The sequence below is a fragment of the Marmota flaviventris genome, chromosome 14, assembly GCF_047511675.1.
Source record: "Marmota flaviventris isolate mMarFla1 chromosome 14, mMarFla1.hap1, whole genome shotgun sequence".
NCBI classification, from domain to species: Eukaryota; Metazoa; Chordata; class Mammalia; order Rodentia; family Sciuridae; genus Marmota; species Marmota flaviventris.
Window position 1 is genome coordinate 14,743,994 of NC_092511.1, and position 19,108 is coordinate 14,763,101.

At 33.5% G+C, this 19,108-nt stretch overlaps 1 protein-coding gene across 10 annotated transcripts in view; it reads right to left on the reverse strand.

Moving 5' to 3' along the window:
• Pum2 (pumilio RNA binding family member 2) overlaps positions 1–19,108 on the reverse strand; it is an 88,518-nt gene that overhangs the window by 60,724 nt on the left and 8,686 nt on the right. For 9 of the 10 annotated variants that reach the window (XM_071601364.1, XM_071601360.1, XM_071601363.1 and 6 more), the window contains exon 2: positions 5,429–5,497. In XM_071601364.1, coding sequence (XP_071457465.1) covers positions 5,429–5,479 — 51 coding nt within the window. In that variant the 5' untranslated portion in view covers positions 5,480–5,497. Of the gene's footprint in view, positions 1–4,351; positions 4,473–5,428; positions 5,498–19,108 lie in introns of those variants that run through there. The other variant, XM_071601367.1, reaches the window with a different exon arrangement.

The following is a 19,108-nucleotide window of genomic DNA, read 5'->3' on the forward strand; positions in this document are numbered from 1 at the left end:
AGGTGTCATTTACTAAAGTTAGGGGGGTGGAGGAGTTTGTGGTGATGTTTGGAGTAGATCAGGAGAAGCAGCTCTGAAGATAGGGGAATAATATCAATTTAGCCTTGTTCCCATTTCACAGATCTTTTGCTAAATAAGCAAATTTTTAAAGGAAACAAAATTCTGTTTTTTAAAATAGAAAAGTTTTTGCATTTAGGATCTTCTTGGCTATGAATAATTATAGATATTTTACACAATCATCTACTCTTACCAAAGTTCACAGTAACTAAACTACAATAGCTCCATTCCTTCAATTAAAAAAAAAATCACTATAAAAGATTCACGTAAATATTCAAACAAAATAAAAAGCTGATAATACTAATATTACAGCATCATTTGATATATTTAAATAAACATTTATTCATAGGAAAACCCAAATTAATCTCTTAAAAACATTGCATAAGCAAGTCATTTCAGAAGGATGAAAACTATCCCCGAAATAAAGAATTGTTTTGCCCATACTTCATGAAGAAAAACATTTCAGTGTCAAAACAAGAATAACAAATAAGGAATCCAAAATAGGTATAAAAAACAGAAACATGGGGGAAAAATCTGTTAACACTTACCAAGTGTGAATATTTTTGCAAAGCACTATACTACGACTCTCTTGTTAACACAATTTATCGTGCATAGGAAACAAATTTAGTAGTTAAACTTAATACTTCTACCAAAGATCTAAACATTCTAGAACTTGCTTTCTGTGGCAATTTAGACAGTGATTCAAATACTTTTCGAGAAACCACTATCTTCTGACCAGGAACAGGTTAAAATGGACTAAATCTAAGAGCAGGCAACAATTCAGAAAAAAAGATCAGTTAAAAAAGTTTTTAGAGGTTAAACAATAAATTGATGTAAATTTGCCCCCAGAGATTTTTCTTTACTATAGTAGAAATATAGAAAACAAGGCTTAAAATCCTTAAATATCTGTAAAATACATTATTCACTACCACTTTTTATTTATTCCCTAATTCACAGAAACTCTAAAGTAAGGTCAGTATACTCAGTATTTCTTGTCAACCTGACCTATCCTTCATCTCAGATACGACTGAGTGTACATACAATGTTCTTTACTTCAAAAGTATTTATGGCTTGCCTTCCCCACTAAAAAAAAAAAAAAAAAAAAAAAAAAAAAAAGCACCCCAGCACATTGTATCAAAAATAAAATTAAATCACATTCCTGCACTAATAAGAGAAAAAAATTCCCACTCTAGCATTTACTGAATTACACTTATACATCAGAGTTCTCTAATATAAACAGTTACATAAAATCCTAAGACAGCCAAATAAAGATAATCCAAGGACTTAGAAGAATTTAAAACTAAATGCCCACATTATTGTTTTAAATTAAGTGCTCATATAACATCATCCAAACTAGGACACTTTTGAAAAAAGGGATGCTATTATAATAATTATATCGTAACAGATATGTAACTGGATTATCCTGGGCAAATCATGATGCAAGGTCTCTCTACTTAAAATACAAGTTCATAAAAGACAAAAACAGATGCTAAAACCCAAGTTGTACAGAGAACAAAAAACAGAAAGCAATTTCCTAAAACCTAAGAATGGTGCTTTTCTGGATTTCATTTATTTTATGGATATAATATTTTAATATTTTTAATTTTTTCAATTCATATCACTTCCCCATCTTCTCCATTCCCAATATCCCTTAATACTAACCAACTAACAACAAATATAGACATTTCCAAAGGAAAATAGCATTATAAATAGTCAAGACAGGCAGGAGTTCAAACTGCATTCAGGTATTATTATGTGGTGTGGCCTTGGGCCAGTTAATTATTCTTTCTGAACTTGTTTCCTTATCTCTAAAGGAAAGATAATAAGCTCTGGTCATAAAAGTTATAAAACTAGAATGAAATAACATAAGTAAACCACTTAACACAACCAACACACAGCAGTTACATAAATATTAGAAGCTTTTACAAACCTCAAAATAGAAATCTTTTAATATTATACATGAGACAACCACTCGTCTGCAACATTAAACTGGCTGATTATTTCAAAGAATTATATCATTCATTATAAAGATTTTGTCTAAGAGCTGTATGCCTTCTTTTTTTCTTGAGTCAGTTTGACTATTCTAGGGGGGAGTTAAAACCCTATTATTTAGGAAAGACAGTTGCTATAGTTACATTCTGCATAAGAAAAAAAGAGTCAAAAGTTAAATTGATCAAGGTTATACATATAATTAGTAAATGGCAGCAATTGGATTGGAAACCCTATATCTGTTTAATTCTAAGGTCTTTCTCTTTACATTTAACTACCACAGAGTTCTTTTCAATTATAGTCTAATTCATTGATATTTCTGAAAATTTCCACTAGTTAAAAATGAAAGCAGTTTAAGATACTGTGATATTCTTCCTGTTATCATGGACAAACTTTCAGTATAGAATTACTGAGACAGGATTTATATAAACTATGATCAACTTTTTAAACACTATCCCTAAAAGCTATCCATAACTGCTCAAAGTTAGAACATTTGAGAGATGTATGTGACTCATACAACACATTATTTCTATTTCTGCTTCAAAATAAGTCAATCTTACTCAAGCTCATAGCCCTAGTGAGAGATCTGAGAAAAGAGAAGTTTCATTACTACCCTATCTAATGTTTTACACTTTACCATACCTAGGATCTTGATGCAAAACTTTACTTTAAAAATTATTGTATCAGAAAAAGGAAAGAGCATTATTTATCATACTAAGCTATTAAAATATTCTCAAAATTAAACATACTAATTCAATGATTTTAAAGTTAAACTCTGGATTCCCTAAAGAAATTTCAGGCAGGGTCCTTTTTTCCATTATGTAAAAAATAAACAAGTACCCAGTCTAATAGCCTCGAAATGACAATAGGAATGTGCCTCCGAAGTGCACTACGTATATTAACAATGCTGAATATCTCCTATGCATGCTTTGCTCTTTTTAATCCATGTGACATAATGCAAATCAGCAGAACTTTAGACAAAATTTGCTATTAGGCTTTTAAAAAAGAAAGGACAAGCATGAATAGATGAATACAAATCTATTTCTATTTCTGGATGAACAACCAAGAGATCAAGAGATCGTCCTTCTGATGATGACTTGTAAAGCTACTGTGATCTACAAAAAACAGTACATTTGAAATGAATCCTATATGTAGATGCAGTGCTTGGTACATTAGAAATTTACAACACTTAAAATATAGTAAGCAAAACTTTATCATAAAAAGAATAGAACAATCCATTAAAAAAAGGATTTTGTATTACCATTAAAAAAAAAAAAACCAAACAAGCAATTTTAGAAAACACAAGAGCCAGACACTCAAGGCTGCTTTTATTTATTCCAATGAATGAATTCTGGGATAAAACAAAACCAAAAAAACCTCACCTGTCAGGAAAGGAGAAGACTGGTGAGAGAGAGACAGGCAAAGAAGGAAATCCCAGAAGGTTCCCTGCTGCCTGTGAGATGAGGAAAGATAGAAAGGCTTGTGGGAGAAAACCCAGAGACAGAAATCTGAGGTTTCTTAGTTATTTTTTAGAGGTAACAACAGTAATTGGTAAACTATTATGAAAAAAAAAAAATTCATAAAAACAGTTTATTTAAGAGTACATTTTTACTGGCTAAAGGTCACAGATACACTGACTGGTTGCTATCCAACAGGTAGTAAAAGCAATCTACACCTAAGTGACTCCACTTTTGTTCTGCATATCTGACATGTCCATTAATAAAGTCTGGATTTAAGTTTATATAACATACATTCAAACTAGCTCCTCTTTTTCTAAAACCTTTTTGCATCCCCAAATACTCTTTTAACTACCGTTTCTAATGATGACACGTTTTGGGATTATAAAGCTCTTTAGATTTATCAAATATTAGTTAGAAAGGGGGAAAAAGAATCTATTTGTAAACACATAAACAATATACATTTGGTAAGTTAAGTATAAGTATCAGAATTAATGTAGGAATGTGACTTTACTTGCTCTTAAGAAAGAAGTTCAAGTCTGTCACAGATTAAAAGGCTGAAACACTGCTCAAACCTGCTTTTAAGATACATCATTCTATTTTTCTAAAGACCACAGAAACAAGTGGCAAAGAAAGAATATAAGACCTTTCTGCCTCTTTTGTTTCCCATAATGTAAATAATGCCTAAGCAGGTCACTGTGTTGCAGTGAAGGTATAGATTTTTTAAACAAACAAAAAAAAACCCTTATTTCCTCTTTCAAATTTATCTTAGGGCCCAGAATTTTACCTTGTGCACTGGACTAACAAATTTATTTTGGTAATACTTAAGCTTAAGCACCTTAACTCACCCTTAAATCAGTCCTCTGAAAATGACAAACTCTTTGGAAAACGCTGTTCTGAAGAAAGGGAGGGTTAGCTAGCTGCAGGGTGCCCTCTTGTGGCCCAAAGGAGTGACTGGACTCTTTTTCTGCATCTGAAGAGCACAGCATTGGATGGAGTGAGTCTCATGGCGGTCTCTAATCTACCAAAGTAAAATAATCTCCAGGTGCAAGCAGTTAATTACACATCTTAGGTCTGTTTACTATTATTTTCTATTACCAAAGTCCACACTACGTTAGTATAGTATAGAACATGACAAAAATAAAGATGACCACAAGAGTTTCCATAATCAAAATGTTCTAAAATTTCATTAGGTGTTTGGAAAACTAAGTATTTTAGCTGACTTAAAATATGTAATGGTGAGGTTAAATTGATGCCTCAAAGAAAATCACAGATTAACAGGAATGATAAAATTAATTTTAAAATGTGGAGTACCTATTATGCTAGGCATTCAAAGCTAGCAATTTACAGGAGAGACAAATATAAAACAAACTGTAACCAGTAATATAATAAAAGTATTTATAAAGATCTAGGGAAAGTCAGATGAGAAAATAATTCATTCTACTATAGATAGCAATGGGACAATAGTAAGTCTTTTCAGTAGAGTCCTGTCAAGAATTTAGAAGTTTATTAAGCAAACAGTTTTGGTGAACAAGAGAGATTTTGGGAAGGGAGAATAATGAACAATAAGCAAACACAGCATACATACATAAAACGGCAGAACAAGGATAAAGGAAGTTTTTCTTCTGAGTAAAGCTAATGATGTATGATTCATTACCAAAATATAATACATCTATCCAAGTGAATCAAATCACACTAAATAAATCACTGAAAATTACTTGCTATAGGTTTAAAAACAAAGCAGCTGAAAAATCACAACTACACAATTACACACAACCAGAGATTTAAAATAATAAAATAAAACCCATAAAGTTTAGAAAATATAACCACTATTTTTTCAAGATTACAGTTTAAAAAAAAAATGAGTCTTAACAGCTCAAATAATTAAAGGAAGGTATAAGTTCTTGGTATTAGTAAATATTTACCTCTCCCATTCCCCGAGATTCTAGTGCAAGAGCTTGAAAATCATGATTCATTTCATCCACAGATCAAACCTGTTGAATAACAAAACCAAAAATTAGAAAGAAAATTTTTAACAAAGTATAATTGTTTTTACATTATATTGCTGCTATTACTAATATTAGCATGTGATGGGCAAGAACAGATTTCTCTGTGACAGGTTTTCCTAAATAGAGTACATGAGAGTAATCTACTTTAAAACTATGAGGTCAAGAGTTCTTGAATTATTCTGCATGCTAACAGAAAACTTTATTCTTGAGCAAGAGATGAAATCTGGGTGTGGTGAAGCACAACTATAATTCCAGCAGCTTGGGAGGCCACAGTAGGAGGATCCTAAACTCAAAGCCAGGCATAGCAACTTATCAAGATCCGGTCTCAAAAAAAAAAGGGGGCGGGGGATATGTGTGGTTCAGTGGTTAAGCATCCCTGAGTTCAATCCCTGAAGAGATGGAAACAAAGAAAAAGCAAGCTCAAACATTGAAATTGGTGTATTTTTATGTTTTCCTTTATATTATTATTTTGTATTACTTAATCCTTTTAAGATTTTTCAAAAATTCTCTGCTTTTTATTATTTGTACCAATATTAAAATTAGTTCACTCATTATTTAAGTAGCAAAATACACTCAATCAATAGATTGCTTTAAGTGTTGCTTTAAGATCTAATTCTAAACGAAACATATAAATTATTGTGCGAGTAGTTGTAGTATGAATACTACAACTTAAGAATAATTCTTTCCCGTTATCTTCAAACTAAAGCCTCTTTCTATATCTTTCCATTCCTGAGAGTCTAAAAAGTGTTTTCTACCTTTTATATGTGATAGTGTTGAGTCAGTGGCTCCTTGACTCCCACATTAATAATGCTGAGGGTGGGAAGACCACTGAAGACTAAACCACCACAAATTTATAGCTTTCAAATTCTACTGGGAAAATCCTCTAATTTTTCCCAGTCAATTCTTTCACTCTTAAATTAAAACTCTAGTGTTTGATATATGAAAGCACGCCTCCCTTCCATTAGTACTACTCTCTGTTCCTACTTTTTATCAAACTCCTACTTGTCTCCTCACTCTTTAAATGCTACTGTTCCTCAGTATTCTGCTTAAGATACTCTCCTCTACCCTTTGAGAAATATCTCATTTACCACCAATGCTTTGAGAGCTATCTACATGTTAGCCCCTAACCATTTGTATCTCTCAAATCTCTCTTCTCTTCAAAATTTCTAATTATCTATTCTCCTTCCGTTCCCTAGATATCACAGGAAATTTCAATTTTATTATTCTTTCTTCCCATTTTTAATTATTTCCTTTCTTACACTTAATGTCCAATCATTTACCAAATTCTGCTAAGTCAAACTCCTACCTCACTTAAATCTATCCATAATTTATCTAGCAAGTATGGTTGTTGAGACCTCAATCTTTACCTAAATCAATGCAAATCCTCTTCCCATCTTTTCATCCTACAATCTAATTTCCAAAAATGTCATCAGTCATCTTTCTAAATTGTACTCTGAACAAGTGACTCCCATATTTTAATCTTTCACTAAAGATAAAGCTCAAATTCCTTATTATGGCTTATAAGAGATAGAACTGGATTCAAACTGTATTTCTGATACCTGGAAGTTCTACAATTCTGGACAAGTAATCTAAATTTTTTTTCTCAACTTCCTCTAATGAAGACAACAGCAGCAGCCACCATATAGACTTGACTTGCTTTAACAATTAAGTAGATAACAAAACACGTAAAATTTTGACTGGCACCTAAGTATTCAAAAGTCAGCTATTAAAAAGAGCTTTCTTCTATTCATCATACAGTGTTGGGATAGTAAGATATAAACATACAAAACCATTTTTTTTACCTTACACCTTAACATAAAAATTAGTCAAAATGAATCACATGCCCAAATATAAAGCCTAAAATTACAAAACTTCTAAAACACACAAGAGAAAAAGCTGGGTGACATTATAATGAATATATCAATATCAAAAGCAAAGTCCATAAATAAAAAACCACATTGGACATCATTAAAATTAAAACTACTATCTACAAAAGACACTGTTAAAAATAAGAAGACAACATCCTAGAAGAAAAATATCTGCAAATTATATATCTAATAAAGGACTTATGTCTAGAACATACAAAGAAATTTTAAAAAAGAGGAAAGAACAGAATCAAAAAATTGGCAAAAGATCAGAACTGATATAATAACAAAGTAGATATGTAGATAGAAAGTAAGCTACTCTTTTCTCATGAACTTGCTGGAAAAGCTCTTTAACAGATCTAACAAAGTAAACATTTCATTCATTCTTCCATTATTTAGTAAGCTTTCACCAAGCACTTTCTTTTTTTTTTTTTTAATTTTTTATTGTTGGTTGTTCAAAACATTACAAATTTCTTGACATATCATATTCCACACTTTGATTCAAGTGGGTTATGAACTCCCACCTTCACCCCATACACAGATTGCAGAATCACATCAGTTACACATCCACTGATTTACATATTGCCATACTAGAGTCTGTTGTGCTCCTCTGCCTTTCCCATCCTCCACCATCCCCCCTCCCCACCTCTCCCCTCCCCTCCCTCACCAAGCATTTTCAAGCAAGATCTTAGAGAAGAAAATGAACTCAAACAGGATCACTATTCGGAAAGAGTTTATGTAGTTTCCTACATTGCCTGGTAATGGTAAAGTAGCTTGCATCAGACCAAAACATTCTACTAACTATAAATTTTAGAAACAAAATAAAAACAAACCAATAGAAAGCAATGGAAAACAAGTACTAAAAAACAGAAAATGGAAGATAGTCCACTTAAAACAAAGAATGGGTACTAAGGTTTTTTTATAGCCTTTTTTTTTTGTGTGGTGGTGGTGCTGGGGATTAAACCCAGGGCCTCATGCGTGCAAGGCAAGCACTCTACCAACAGAGCTGTATCCCCAGCTCCAAGGTTTTCTGTTTGTTTTTTAATGTTTTGTTCTTTTTTTTTTTTGTCTGAGGCCATGTCTGGGTATGGAAGTGGGCCCTAACTTAGCACAATTGGTTTTACCCATTCAGATGTTAAAGAAAGTGAATAGTAGAGAAAATGTGGGCTGTATTTGATTTTCTTAACCACCAGAAAAACTATATACAGATAAGGAGATAACTTGAACATCTCCATAGTTTTCTACTAGTACTGTCACTGTAATTTACTAGCTGACTATTGATAAGAAAGGGTCAGTGAACTTGGACAAGGTTAAAAGATAAAACTTACAAGTAACTGGAATTCTAGAAAGAAAAGAGAATAAGAGAAACAAAACAAAACCCTGAAAAAACAATTTAAGAAGTAAATTTACAAATTCAAGAAACTCAGTGAATTCCTGGCAAAATTAAAAAAAAAAAAAAAAGGAAAGAAAAAAATCGCACATGTATGCCTGTAAAAAGCAAAGAGAACAGAAAATCTTGAAAGCAGTCAGAGGGAAAACAACATAATTACATAAAAGGGAACAATAATTTGAGCGACAGCTAACTTCACACCAGAAAAATGGGGTCTAGATTATACAGAACAAAACTTTAAAGTGCGAAAAGAAAAAAATGCAAGTCCAGAATTTTCTATCTGGTGAAAATATTCTCCAAGAATAAAGACAGTGATAATCATGTGTCACTTAATGATGGGTATATGTTCTGAAAAAAATAAGTCGCTGAGTGATCTCATCATTGTGGGAAGATCACAGAATATACACAAACCTAAATGGTACAGCCTCCTACTCTTAGGCTACAAACCTGTACAGCATGTAAGTGTAATGAATAATGCAGCCAACTGTGATACAATGGTAAGTATCTATGTATCAGACATACCAAAATATAAGAAAGGTATAATAAAAGTATGGTATCAAAGATAAAAAAAATGATGCATCTATATAAGGTACATAACTACAAAGAGAGCTTGTGGACTGAAAGATGCTGGGTAAGTGGTGAGTTAATGTGGAAGCCTTACAATATTGGAGACATTACAAACAAAATTAACTTGGGCTGCACTAAATGGCCTTTCCTTTCTTCAATAAGAAATTAAACTAAGCTTACTATAACTAATAAAAGTTTCCTCTTTAAAATTTAGTTTAAAACAAAAACATTATACAGCTGTACAAAAATAATTTATGTCCTATTCTATAAGCTTTCTTCAGTTTTCCTTTCTCTTTTTAACATTTTAAACATTTGATTAAAAACTATGACATAAACACACATTACCCTAGGATGATCAATACTGTTAGTGAAGAAAAATCTAAATAAAGCTTTGTTTTTAGTTGACTTTAAAAACCACTAATTTTGGAGGTCATGCAGCTGAGTAATATATCATTAGCCTCCCACTAACTTGGCCATAGATGACTGTAAATGACACCTCTGACTGGAGCAGCCTGAAAGGTTAAATCTGTTGCCTTTCGCTACCTCCTCCCCAAAACAACTGACTGCAAAATTAGGTATTTCTTTGAAAAACTAAATGATACCAATCATAAAATTTACTTATCTGCAACTTTTCTGTAGATTTATAGAATTTAAAATACCTGGTGGTCTTCAGTTTTGTTTTTGTGGTACTGGGGATTGAACCCAAGGGCACTCTACTATTGAGCTACATACACACCCAAATCCATTTTTTTATTTTGAGACAGGGTGTAAATTGCAGAGACTGGCCTCAAAATTGAGATTCTTCCTCCTTCAACCTCCTGAGTCACTATGATTACAGGCATGAGCCACCAAGCTCAGCTGAGGGTCTTCAGATTTTAACATCAAAGTATGAGCCAAGAATTAGCTAATCTTATTTCTTAAATAAAATCATTTTAGTTGGTATGCAGGCGCACACCTATAATTCCAACAGCTCAGGAGGCTGAGACAGGAGGATCTAGAGTTCAAAGCTAGCCTCAGCAAAAGCAAGACACTAAGCAACTCAGTGAGACCCTGTCTATAAATAAAATACAAAATAGGGCTGGGGATGTGTCTCAGTGGTAAAGTGCCCATGAGTTCAATCCCCAGTATCCCCCTAAAAAGAAAAAAAAAAATCACTGTATATATAGTGCAACACTACATCGTGTGCCCAGAAATGAAAAGTTGTACTGTAATTGTGTACAATGAATCAAAATGCATTCTGTTATCATATATACCTAATTAAAATATATAAATTTATATATAAATATATATATATATAAATTTAAAAAAAAAATCATCTTTAACTTTGCAGGACAATCATGTGTACTAAAAAATTATAGGAGACAGAAACTGATCATTATCACAAGGATATTCTAGAAGAGAAAACACAAGCCGCCCTGGATGACTTAGACCCTGTTCAGTACTTGGCTTTCCTGCCCATTGCCCCCACCCCCCAAAAGCCCTTTGTGCCCCCAGAGTTCCCTAAGAAGGCCTTTATTGGTTATAACTTCCCATCTTTGGTTTGCTAGCTTTCTAAAAAGCCTTTTTTCTTGCCCCAACAACTTGTCATCAAGTCACTGGCCTTTTTCAAAGTGGTTAGTAAAAGAACCCAGGTTCAGTTACAATACCAGAGTCTTCCACCTCTTGTCCCATTGGTGTGTCAAAGGGGCAGTAACACTCACAGAGTTGTTATCTCCTATGGTAAGAATGCTTTCTTCTAGACTAATTCCCAAATAGTGACTGTTGTTTTTCTTTGTTATAACTTCCTCATACCTCTCATCTTTACTTCTCTCAACAATTTTGCATATAGGATCATAGGAGATACATACATACCTAAAATAGCTTGTCTAGGGAAAAAATATACAGAATCCCTTTGGCCAATTGAAAACATAAATCTATTGTTCTGAAATTCTGACTCCTCCTTATACCTTTGGCAAAATCTGGAGGCCCGAATACTATTACAAATGTTAAACAGCAAGGTTTCTCAAAGGTACACCATTGGCACTGCAGAGAGATGAGTCTTTGTTGTGTTTGTGGTGGTGACAATGGTGCTGACCTTTGCACAGTAGGATATTTGGCAGCATCCTTAGCTTCTACCCACTAGATGCCAATCACGCCTTTTCTCTAAGTAAGACAACCAAAAAAAAAATGTCACTGCACTTTGCCATATGCTTTAGGGGTATGGTGTAGTGGGAGGTAAATCATAGCTGGTTAAAAAAATCACTGCCCTTCAGAATTAAACTTTCAGCATTTTTCATAATATAACCTGTTCTATTATTTCCCAGAACTCTTAACTATTTTACTTACATTTTTCGCTTCCCTCCAATGAAGAAACACTTCAAAAATTCTTGAAAATACAATAAGCACCCATAGTTCTTTAATACTTAATCTTTGATTTTATGTTCTTGGAATATTTTTTCTCCCTTATGAGACAGTTTTTTTTCTTTCTCCCCATCTTGGTTCTTTTTAGTTATTCATGGCAGTAGAATTCTGTTTGATATAATTATGTAAGCGCGGAATCTTATTCTAATTAAGACCCCATTTTTGTTGCTGTACATAACCATGAGATTCACTGTTGTGTGTTCATTATGTACAAAGAAAAATTATTTTGGATTAATTCCACTGTCTTTCCTTTTCCTACCCCTCCCCTCCCTTAATTCCCCTTTGTCTAATCTACTGAATATCTATTCATCCCTTCTCAAGGAGACATCATTGTATATGTGGCCGGTGGTTGACCAAAATGTCATTCCATATGCAGTGCATGACTGGATTGTGAAATATACAGTTTGAGCTTTTTGCTCTGGAAAACTATGATGGGATAAGTGACTGACTGGTACCTGGGTGCCCTTGGCCTCAGGACAGGGACTGGTAGCCAGGGGACCAACATGTGATTAGAGGGTTGGAACTTTCAGTCCTACATACTCCCACTTCAGAATCCTCTGCAGAACTGATTGCTTGATGTATGGGGTAATGTCCCCCAAATATGTGGAGTCACTGATAATGTTCTGCATTGCGAGAGTACAGTAGGGGAAATTAAATATGGTTTTTCCCCTACAGCTTATACCTTGGTGTTAGAAGTGCAAGTACAACACTGGCTTACAGAAACACATGGTTTGGGAATAGAAAAGGTGAAAGGTTGAGGGGTGAGAAACTTTTGATTTCTAGGTGGCTCCATGTATGGAAGCAACAGCTATTCTGTGCTTGGTTACTAAAGGTTGAGTTACCAATGGAATTTAGAGATAGATCGAACTCCCAGGGAGCTGGCTCACTAGAAATTTAAGGAAATGCAAACTAACAGGATAAAAGCAAAATAATAATAATAATAATAATAATAATAATAATAATAATAATAATAATAATAAATATATATATTGGTATCCACAACAGCTAAAATTAAATTAAATGAAGTGCTGGGTCAGACCATGATGCTAGACCAACCTCAGATATCAATGAATCTGAGTTTCAGTCACTAATTCCAAAACTGTCTTTTATTCTACACCTAAGTACCATCAGCTTCCTGAGGAGCAACTACTAAAATGAATTCTGAGTAATTAATTTAGGAGCAATAGTTTTTTTTTTAAATAAATATTTGGTTTTAGATGCTACACAACAGGAGAGCATATTAGGACTCACACAGGACCCAAAGCTCACTATGGCATAATCATAGATAGCTGGCTTTATGTGATCCAGACACACAGGAGTGCCAAGCCAAAGTTAACCATCAGGGCTTGGTTTTTAATTTTTTCATTTATAATACTCCCACCATTTTTTTTTCTTATAAGGAATGGGAATTTCAGATTTCATCTAAATGGAGGTGATTTTATTATTTTTCAATGGCCAGGGTAGTTACAGGGAAATGACTTTAAAATTTTTAAATAAACACCTCTGCCTTCCCTACACAGCAGCTCTTAAGATTTAGCTTTTCAGTTTAAAGTGTTACTATGTATTTCAATCATGAGGAAGAAAATGTGGGCAAGTCAGTAGGACAAGAATAAAACATTTTTTCAATTCTCCTATAATAATCTTCATATTGATAATAATAAAACTGAAAGGGGAAGGGAATCACACATTTGCTATTAAGTGGTACTCAAAAAAATTTTAATGAAATGTCAATCTTCTGTCTTTTAAGCTATAAATGTTGGTATCATTAAATGACAAAGTTAAAATATGGACATGAATTTAATGACTTTACAAGTTGAATGACTGATCTTAGGGAGACAATTCTTCTAACAAGCAATAGAACCTTTCTAGTAATTGGTTACATAATGTTGAATTAACCATTCATTAGAAGAAAATTTATTCAGGAGTGTAAATTGTCTTCAACTTATTCTTGTGTCATTAAAGCTTGAAATTCACCAATATTATTTCTTTTAATGAACAACTAGAATTTACCATCATAGAAACTTTTCTATGATCAAGACCCAGCATAATCTTGAGGTAAATTTGAAGAGTTTTTTGAGATTCTAGATTGTTTCTTGACATAAGAAATGGCAATGTCTCATTTCATTCAGTCTAAACATTAGCTAATTTATCTAATTTAGCTGGAAAATTATTACTGATTATGTAAGAAAAATAAAGCACCTCAAATAACCTGTTTAGGTCCTGTGATGGTTTGCATACTTACTAAAACATAACCCAAATGGTTTACAAATAACTTGTCAAGAACCAAGAATGTGCATTAATATTATCTATCATATCACTGAGAAAACTGATCTTTCTGTCAACTTGTCACCATATGCCTACTATAAAAATAAGCCGGGGGCTGGGGATGTGGCTCAAGCGGTAGCACGCTCACCTGGCATGCCCCGTGGGGCACTGGGTCCGATCCTCAGCACCACATAAAAAAATAAATAAATAAAGATGCTGTGTCCACCAAAAACTAAAATATAAATAAATAAATAAGCCAGGAAGTGGTGAAAGCATTTAAAGCCACAATAAAAGGTATTAACACACATAACACTAATCATATTTTCATTAGTCTTATATAATTAGTTACACTCAAGATAGAAATTAAACTCTGCAGTCAAAGGGACTTGCCTTCTAAATGTTCAATATATAAAGAAACTCAAAATGAGCTCTTTATAAAATGTGAATTCAGATCATGAAACCAACTCATATCTGGATAATGACTATATTTAATAGACAATGTTTGCTTTAATAGAAAGACAATAAACAATGTTCTTCCTCAAATCTTTTGCACTGCTAAAGACATTTACTAAAACAAATGACTAATAAGTACAACTTCCCATTGGCACTACTTTCCAACTGATCCTCTATTCCTAGAGCCTACAGTTACTTTTTTTAGCAATTACAAAAACAACAAAATTACATAAAAACCTAACTGATGAATAAAAATGGAAGTAAATTAAGTGACTTAAGCTGCTTATGACATATTCCTGGCAGTTATCCTCCTTGGACAGTTTTTAATAAACCTAACCATTGAGCATCAATGGCATCCATTACTAAAATCCTAAAGAAAACTTTCTTCCCAGCATGTTAAATATTTTTGTAAATCTGCCAACAAAAATCAACTTATTTAGTAATTCATTATCCACATGACAAATCCAATTTAGGTATTTATAACAGAACCTCATGTATCATTCAGAGCCTGGTGTAGTGGGGCATGTCTGTAATCCCAGCTACTTATACTTAGGAGGCTGAAACAGGAGGATTGCAAGTTTGAGGCCAGCATCAGCAACTTAGCAAGACCCTGCCTCAAAAAGTAAAAATAAAAATGATTTAACATTCGAAGTTGTTACTCATTATCAACATCTAGTAATTTGAGATTTTTCTAAGGGCAAAAACTGAATCACACTTTCCTAGAGTCACTGAATAGGTCACTTAGTGCTACAATTTGGATATGGAAAATTCCCCCAAAGGCCCATGTGTTAAAGGCCTGATTCCCTAGCCCATGTGGGGTTTTTGGGAGTGAGGAGACCTTTAAGGGGTAAAGCCTAATGTGAAGAATTTAGGTCCCTGGGGGCATATCCTTGAAGTGTATTCTGGGACTCCTGTACCTTTTCTTCCTTTCTCTTTGCTTCTAGGCTGCTCTAAGGGTGAACTTCCTGGCTTGCTATGAGGTGAGCAGCTTCCTCTGCCACACATTCGTGCCAAGATGTACTACTGCCTTGCCATATTCCCAAATGCAACAGGGCTAACTGACCATACTGAAATCTTTAAAACCATGAGCCAAAACAAAACCTTCCTTTAAGTTGATTATCTTGAGTATTTTGTTAGTTAACACAAAGTTAACTAACATACAGTTGAAGAATAAAGGAAGAACCCCATCATCAGCTTTTACATTTTCTACTTATCTGTGTATTCCATGGGGAGAGAATATATGCTCATTTCACTAGCAAACCAAAAACACTACAGGGTTGGGGGGACAGTATTATTAGCTCAACTGTATTAAAGAAAAGTCAACTTTTATGTTTTGAACGCAATTTGGCATAAAAGTCAGTGTCGTCAACATACACATTCCTAGAAATCAGAAATCTCTTTCTATGACCAATTTTCTACTGTCTTTTTCCAGCCCAGAGGCTTGTATTTTCATAAGTCCTCACTATTAGTAAGAAAACTTAGGCTTTTAAATACTCCTTTAATATGGAAAAATGCATACTCCTTTAAAATATGAATATAAATTTTAAAAATGGAAATAAAAATTTCACACAATGTTGAATATGGATGATAATTCAGGGGTTCACTCTATTTTATCCACTTCTAAATTTGAAAATTTTTACAACAACAACAAAAGAAAACCACATGTGGCAGAAGTATCATGAAGAACATGTGAATGAAGTATTTACGCTGGGCCTTTAAGAATAGGTACATAATTCAGAGAATATTCACTTTTTTATTTTAAATACAAAGCATGGATAACTTCAGCTTGCGGAGGAGACTACTCTCCTCCAGGTTAACTGGCTTAGGTCCAAGCTGTTCTAAAGAACTTAATTTCACTTACTTCTTCCTCAGTCATATTTCTGACTAGTATGTGAAATTTTCCCCTACATACCGATTTCCAAATAAGTACAGACTTTTTTTTTTTTAATGAATTTGTAATCAGGCAATTTCCCCCCCAAAAACAAAATATATGGTGCACTCAATATTAAGCCAAGAGATCACACCAAATACTTTATTACCTAATTCTCATACTATGCAGCAAAGTAGGTATTGTATTCCTACTTTACAAATACAGAAATTGTGGTTATTTCCCTACCTTAACAGACAAAGCTACTAACATGGCAAAGGATTCAATATTATCAAGACTCCAAAAGGCTCATGCTCTTTCCCATACCAAGCACAAACTGCCACAGGTGGTAAGAACTTTCTCCCTATTTCCCTTTAATTTACCAATCACCTGGATGGCTTTTTATTATTTATCTCTTTATATGCAAATCCCACAAATCCCTCAAAGTCTGGCTCAAATAGTTATGAGGAGGCAAAAAGAAGGATACTGAGAGTAGGAAAAACAATAAAATATTTCAGGAAGCTGAGCTTGACGGCCTAAGTGTGTAATCTCAGCTACAGGAAGGAGGATCCCAAGTTTAAGGTTAGCCTGGGCAATTTATTAAGACTGTGTCTCAAAAATAAAATTTAAAAAGGCTAGAGATGTAGTGCAGTAGTAGACTGCTTGTCTATCATGGATGAGGTCCTGGGTTCAATCCACAGTACCAAAGTAAAAAAAAAAAAAAACTCACCTATCTAAAAACAGGATACAGCACGTACATATGTACACACATAAAAAATAATCAGAGTGATGTTTAAAGATTAACAGAGGTAACATCTGGGAATTAAGACATGATTGTTACATTTTACAGTGTTTTAATTTTAGCCTATTTCCCCCAGACTACTTGTGTTCTTGAAAACATTTAAAATATATACCAAACACATTTACACAGTTTCCACTGCAATGTTAACTTGAAAATCAACGTCCTCATAGGGTAGTTAGTAAAATGCTACATCTGAACACTAAAAACAAGTTTCTCTCAAAGGAATATGTATGTTACTACCATATGCAAACAAGACTATATTTTTCCTAACATAAATACTGCTGTACATACCATGTATCATGACTTATAAAGGACAGAAAAATCTCTCCTCAATAAAAAAGTATCACTTAAAAATATTCTCATTTAGTTTCATTTGTAAGTTTCCAGCAGTTTTAGAGGCAATATAAAAGAATTTACATGTATACTTAGTACCTATTATATCATAAATATCTCTAGCCATACCTTCATGACAATTGGGTTTTAACAAAGCAAAAACAGCACTGTAGATCTAAGTATTCTCCCATCACCTAATTTTAAGGAATAGTTACATGTTAATTAATTCTGCCTTTGTCTTTTGTTATACTCCTCAAACTGAAAATACGGAATCAAATGAATCATATATTTAAACTCAAATATATTTGACAGTATGCCATTATATATGTGATTCATATACTTCTGAAAATATTTTGATATTGTTCTTTGAAGACACACCAGGAAGAGGCAAATTTTAAAAATGTTGTCATTACTCCTAGTACCCATGACTATCACTGATATGAATTCGGAAGATACCAAGGGAGGCCAAAATACTCCCAGTTCTGCTGTTCTGTTTCACTTCTCACAGCAATGCACATAAGACAGGATTAATAACTAAAGAAAGGTAACCTTTGGTACCTAGAAAGTTTAAGCATCTGGGGTCAAATATACCACAGTAAATTTGGGCTGGATCAAAATTACGGCTTTCTTAATACACAAGATGAGGACCTGTAATTGATTCCCAGAAAGCCAAATGCAGACATTTTGAAACTTTTCATGTGCCCCTCAAGAATTATAAACACTACAATTTTAAGATCACTCGTTCTCAAACCCTCACATTACATCAGAATCTAGATTGCTAGGCTTTTAAAAACCAGAGATGCCAGGTGCGCTGGTATATGCATGCCTGTAATTCCAGCAGCTCGGGAGGCTGAGACAGGAGGATCTTGAGTTCAAAGCAAACCTCAGCAATGGAGAGGTGCTATGCAACTCAGTGAGACCCTGTCTCTAAACAAAATACAAAATAGGGCTGGGAATGGGGTTCAATGGTTGAGTGTCCATGAGCTCAAAACAAAACAAAACAAAACAAAAAACCCTACAGATGCTGAAATCCCACCTGCCCAAGGCACATGTATAAATTACTCTGGGTGGGGAGATAGGCAGGCACAGAAATTTTTTTAATCTGCCGGAGTGACTAAGGGATGTAACCCTTACATATTATTACGTGGCTAAGGAAAATATACACAACGTTGCAGTTTTTCAACTTAAAAAAAAAAAAAAAGTTGGTAATTTTCCTCATGGTATAAAAGAAACCAGAATCAAAAGATCTAGATTATAGTTCCAAGGCTGCCTCTGGCAGAAAGAACTGGGATTACTTAAACCCTCTGATCATATTTCCAGATTTGCTATCAGAAAAACCTCCCTCACAAGGTTACCAAAGACCAAGAGAAGTAATATATTGCTTCCTGAAGTATTAATGACTGACCACAATAGGTGAACATTTTTTGTTTGTTTAAAATCAATATAAAAATCTTTTGACCCAAAAGATTCTCTTCTGGGAGTTTACCTCACACAAACAGCAGTGTCAAAATAACAAAATTGACTATTATAAGAATATTTACTACACCACAGCTTACATGGTTTAAAAAACTAAACTCAACAACAGGAAAATGATTTAAAAACAATAAAAGGTCATGCACTAAAAGTTATTACTAAAATTATATGTACAAATACT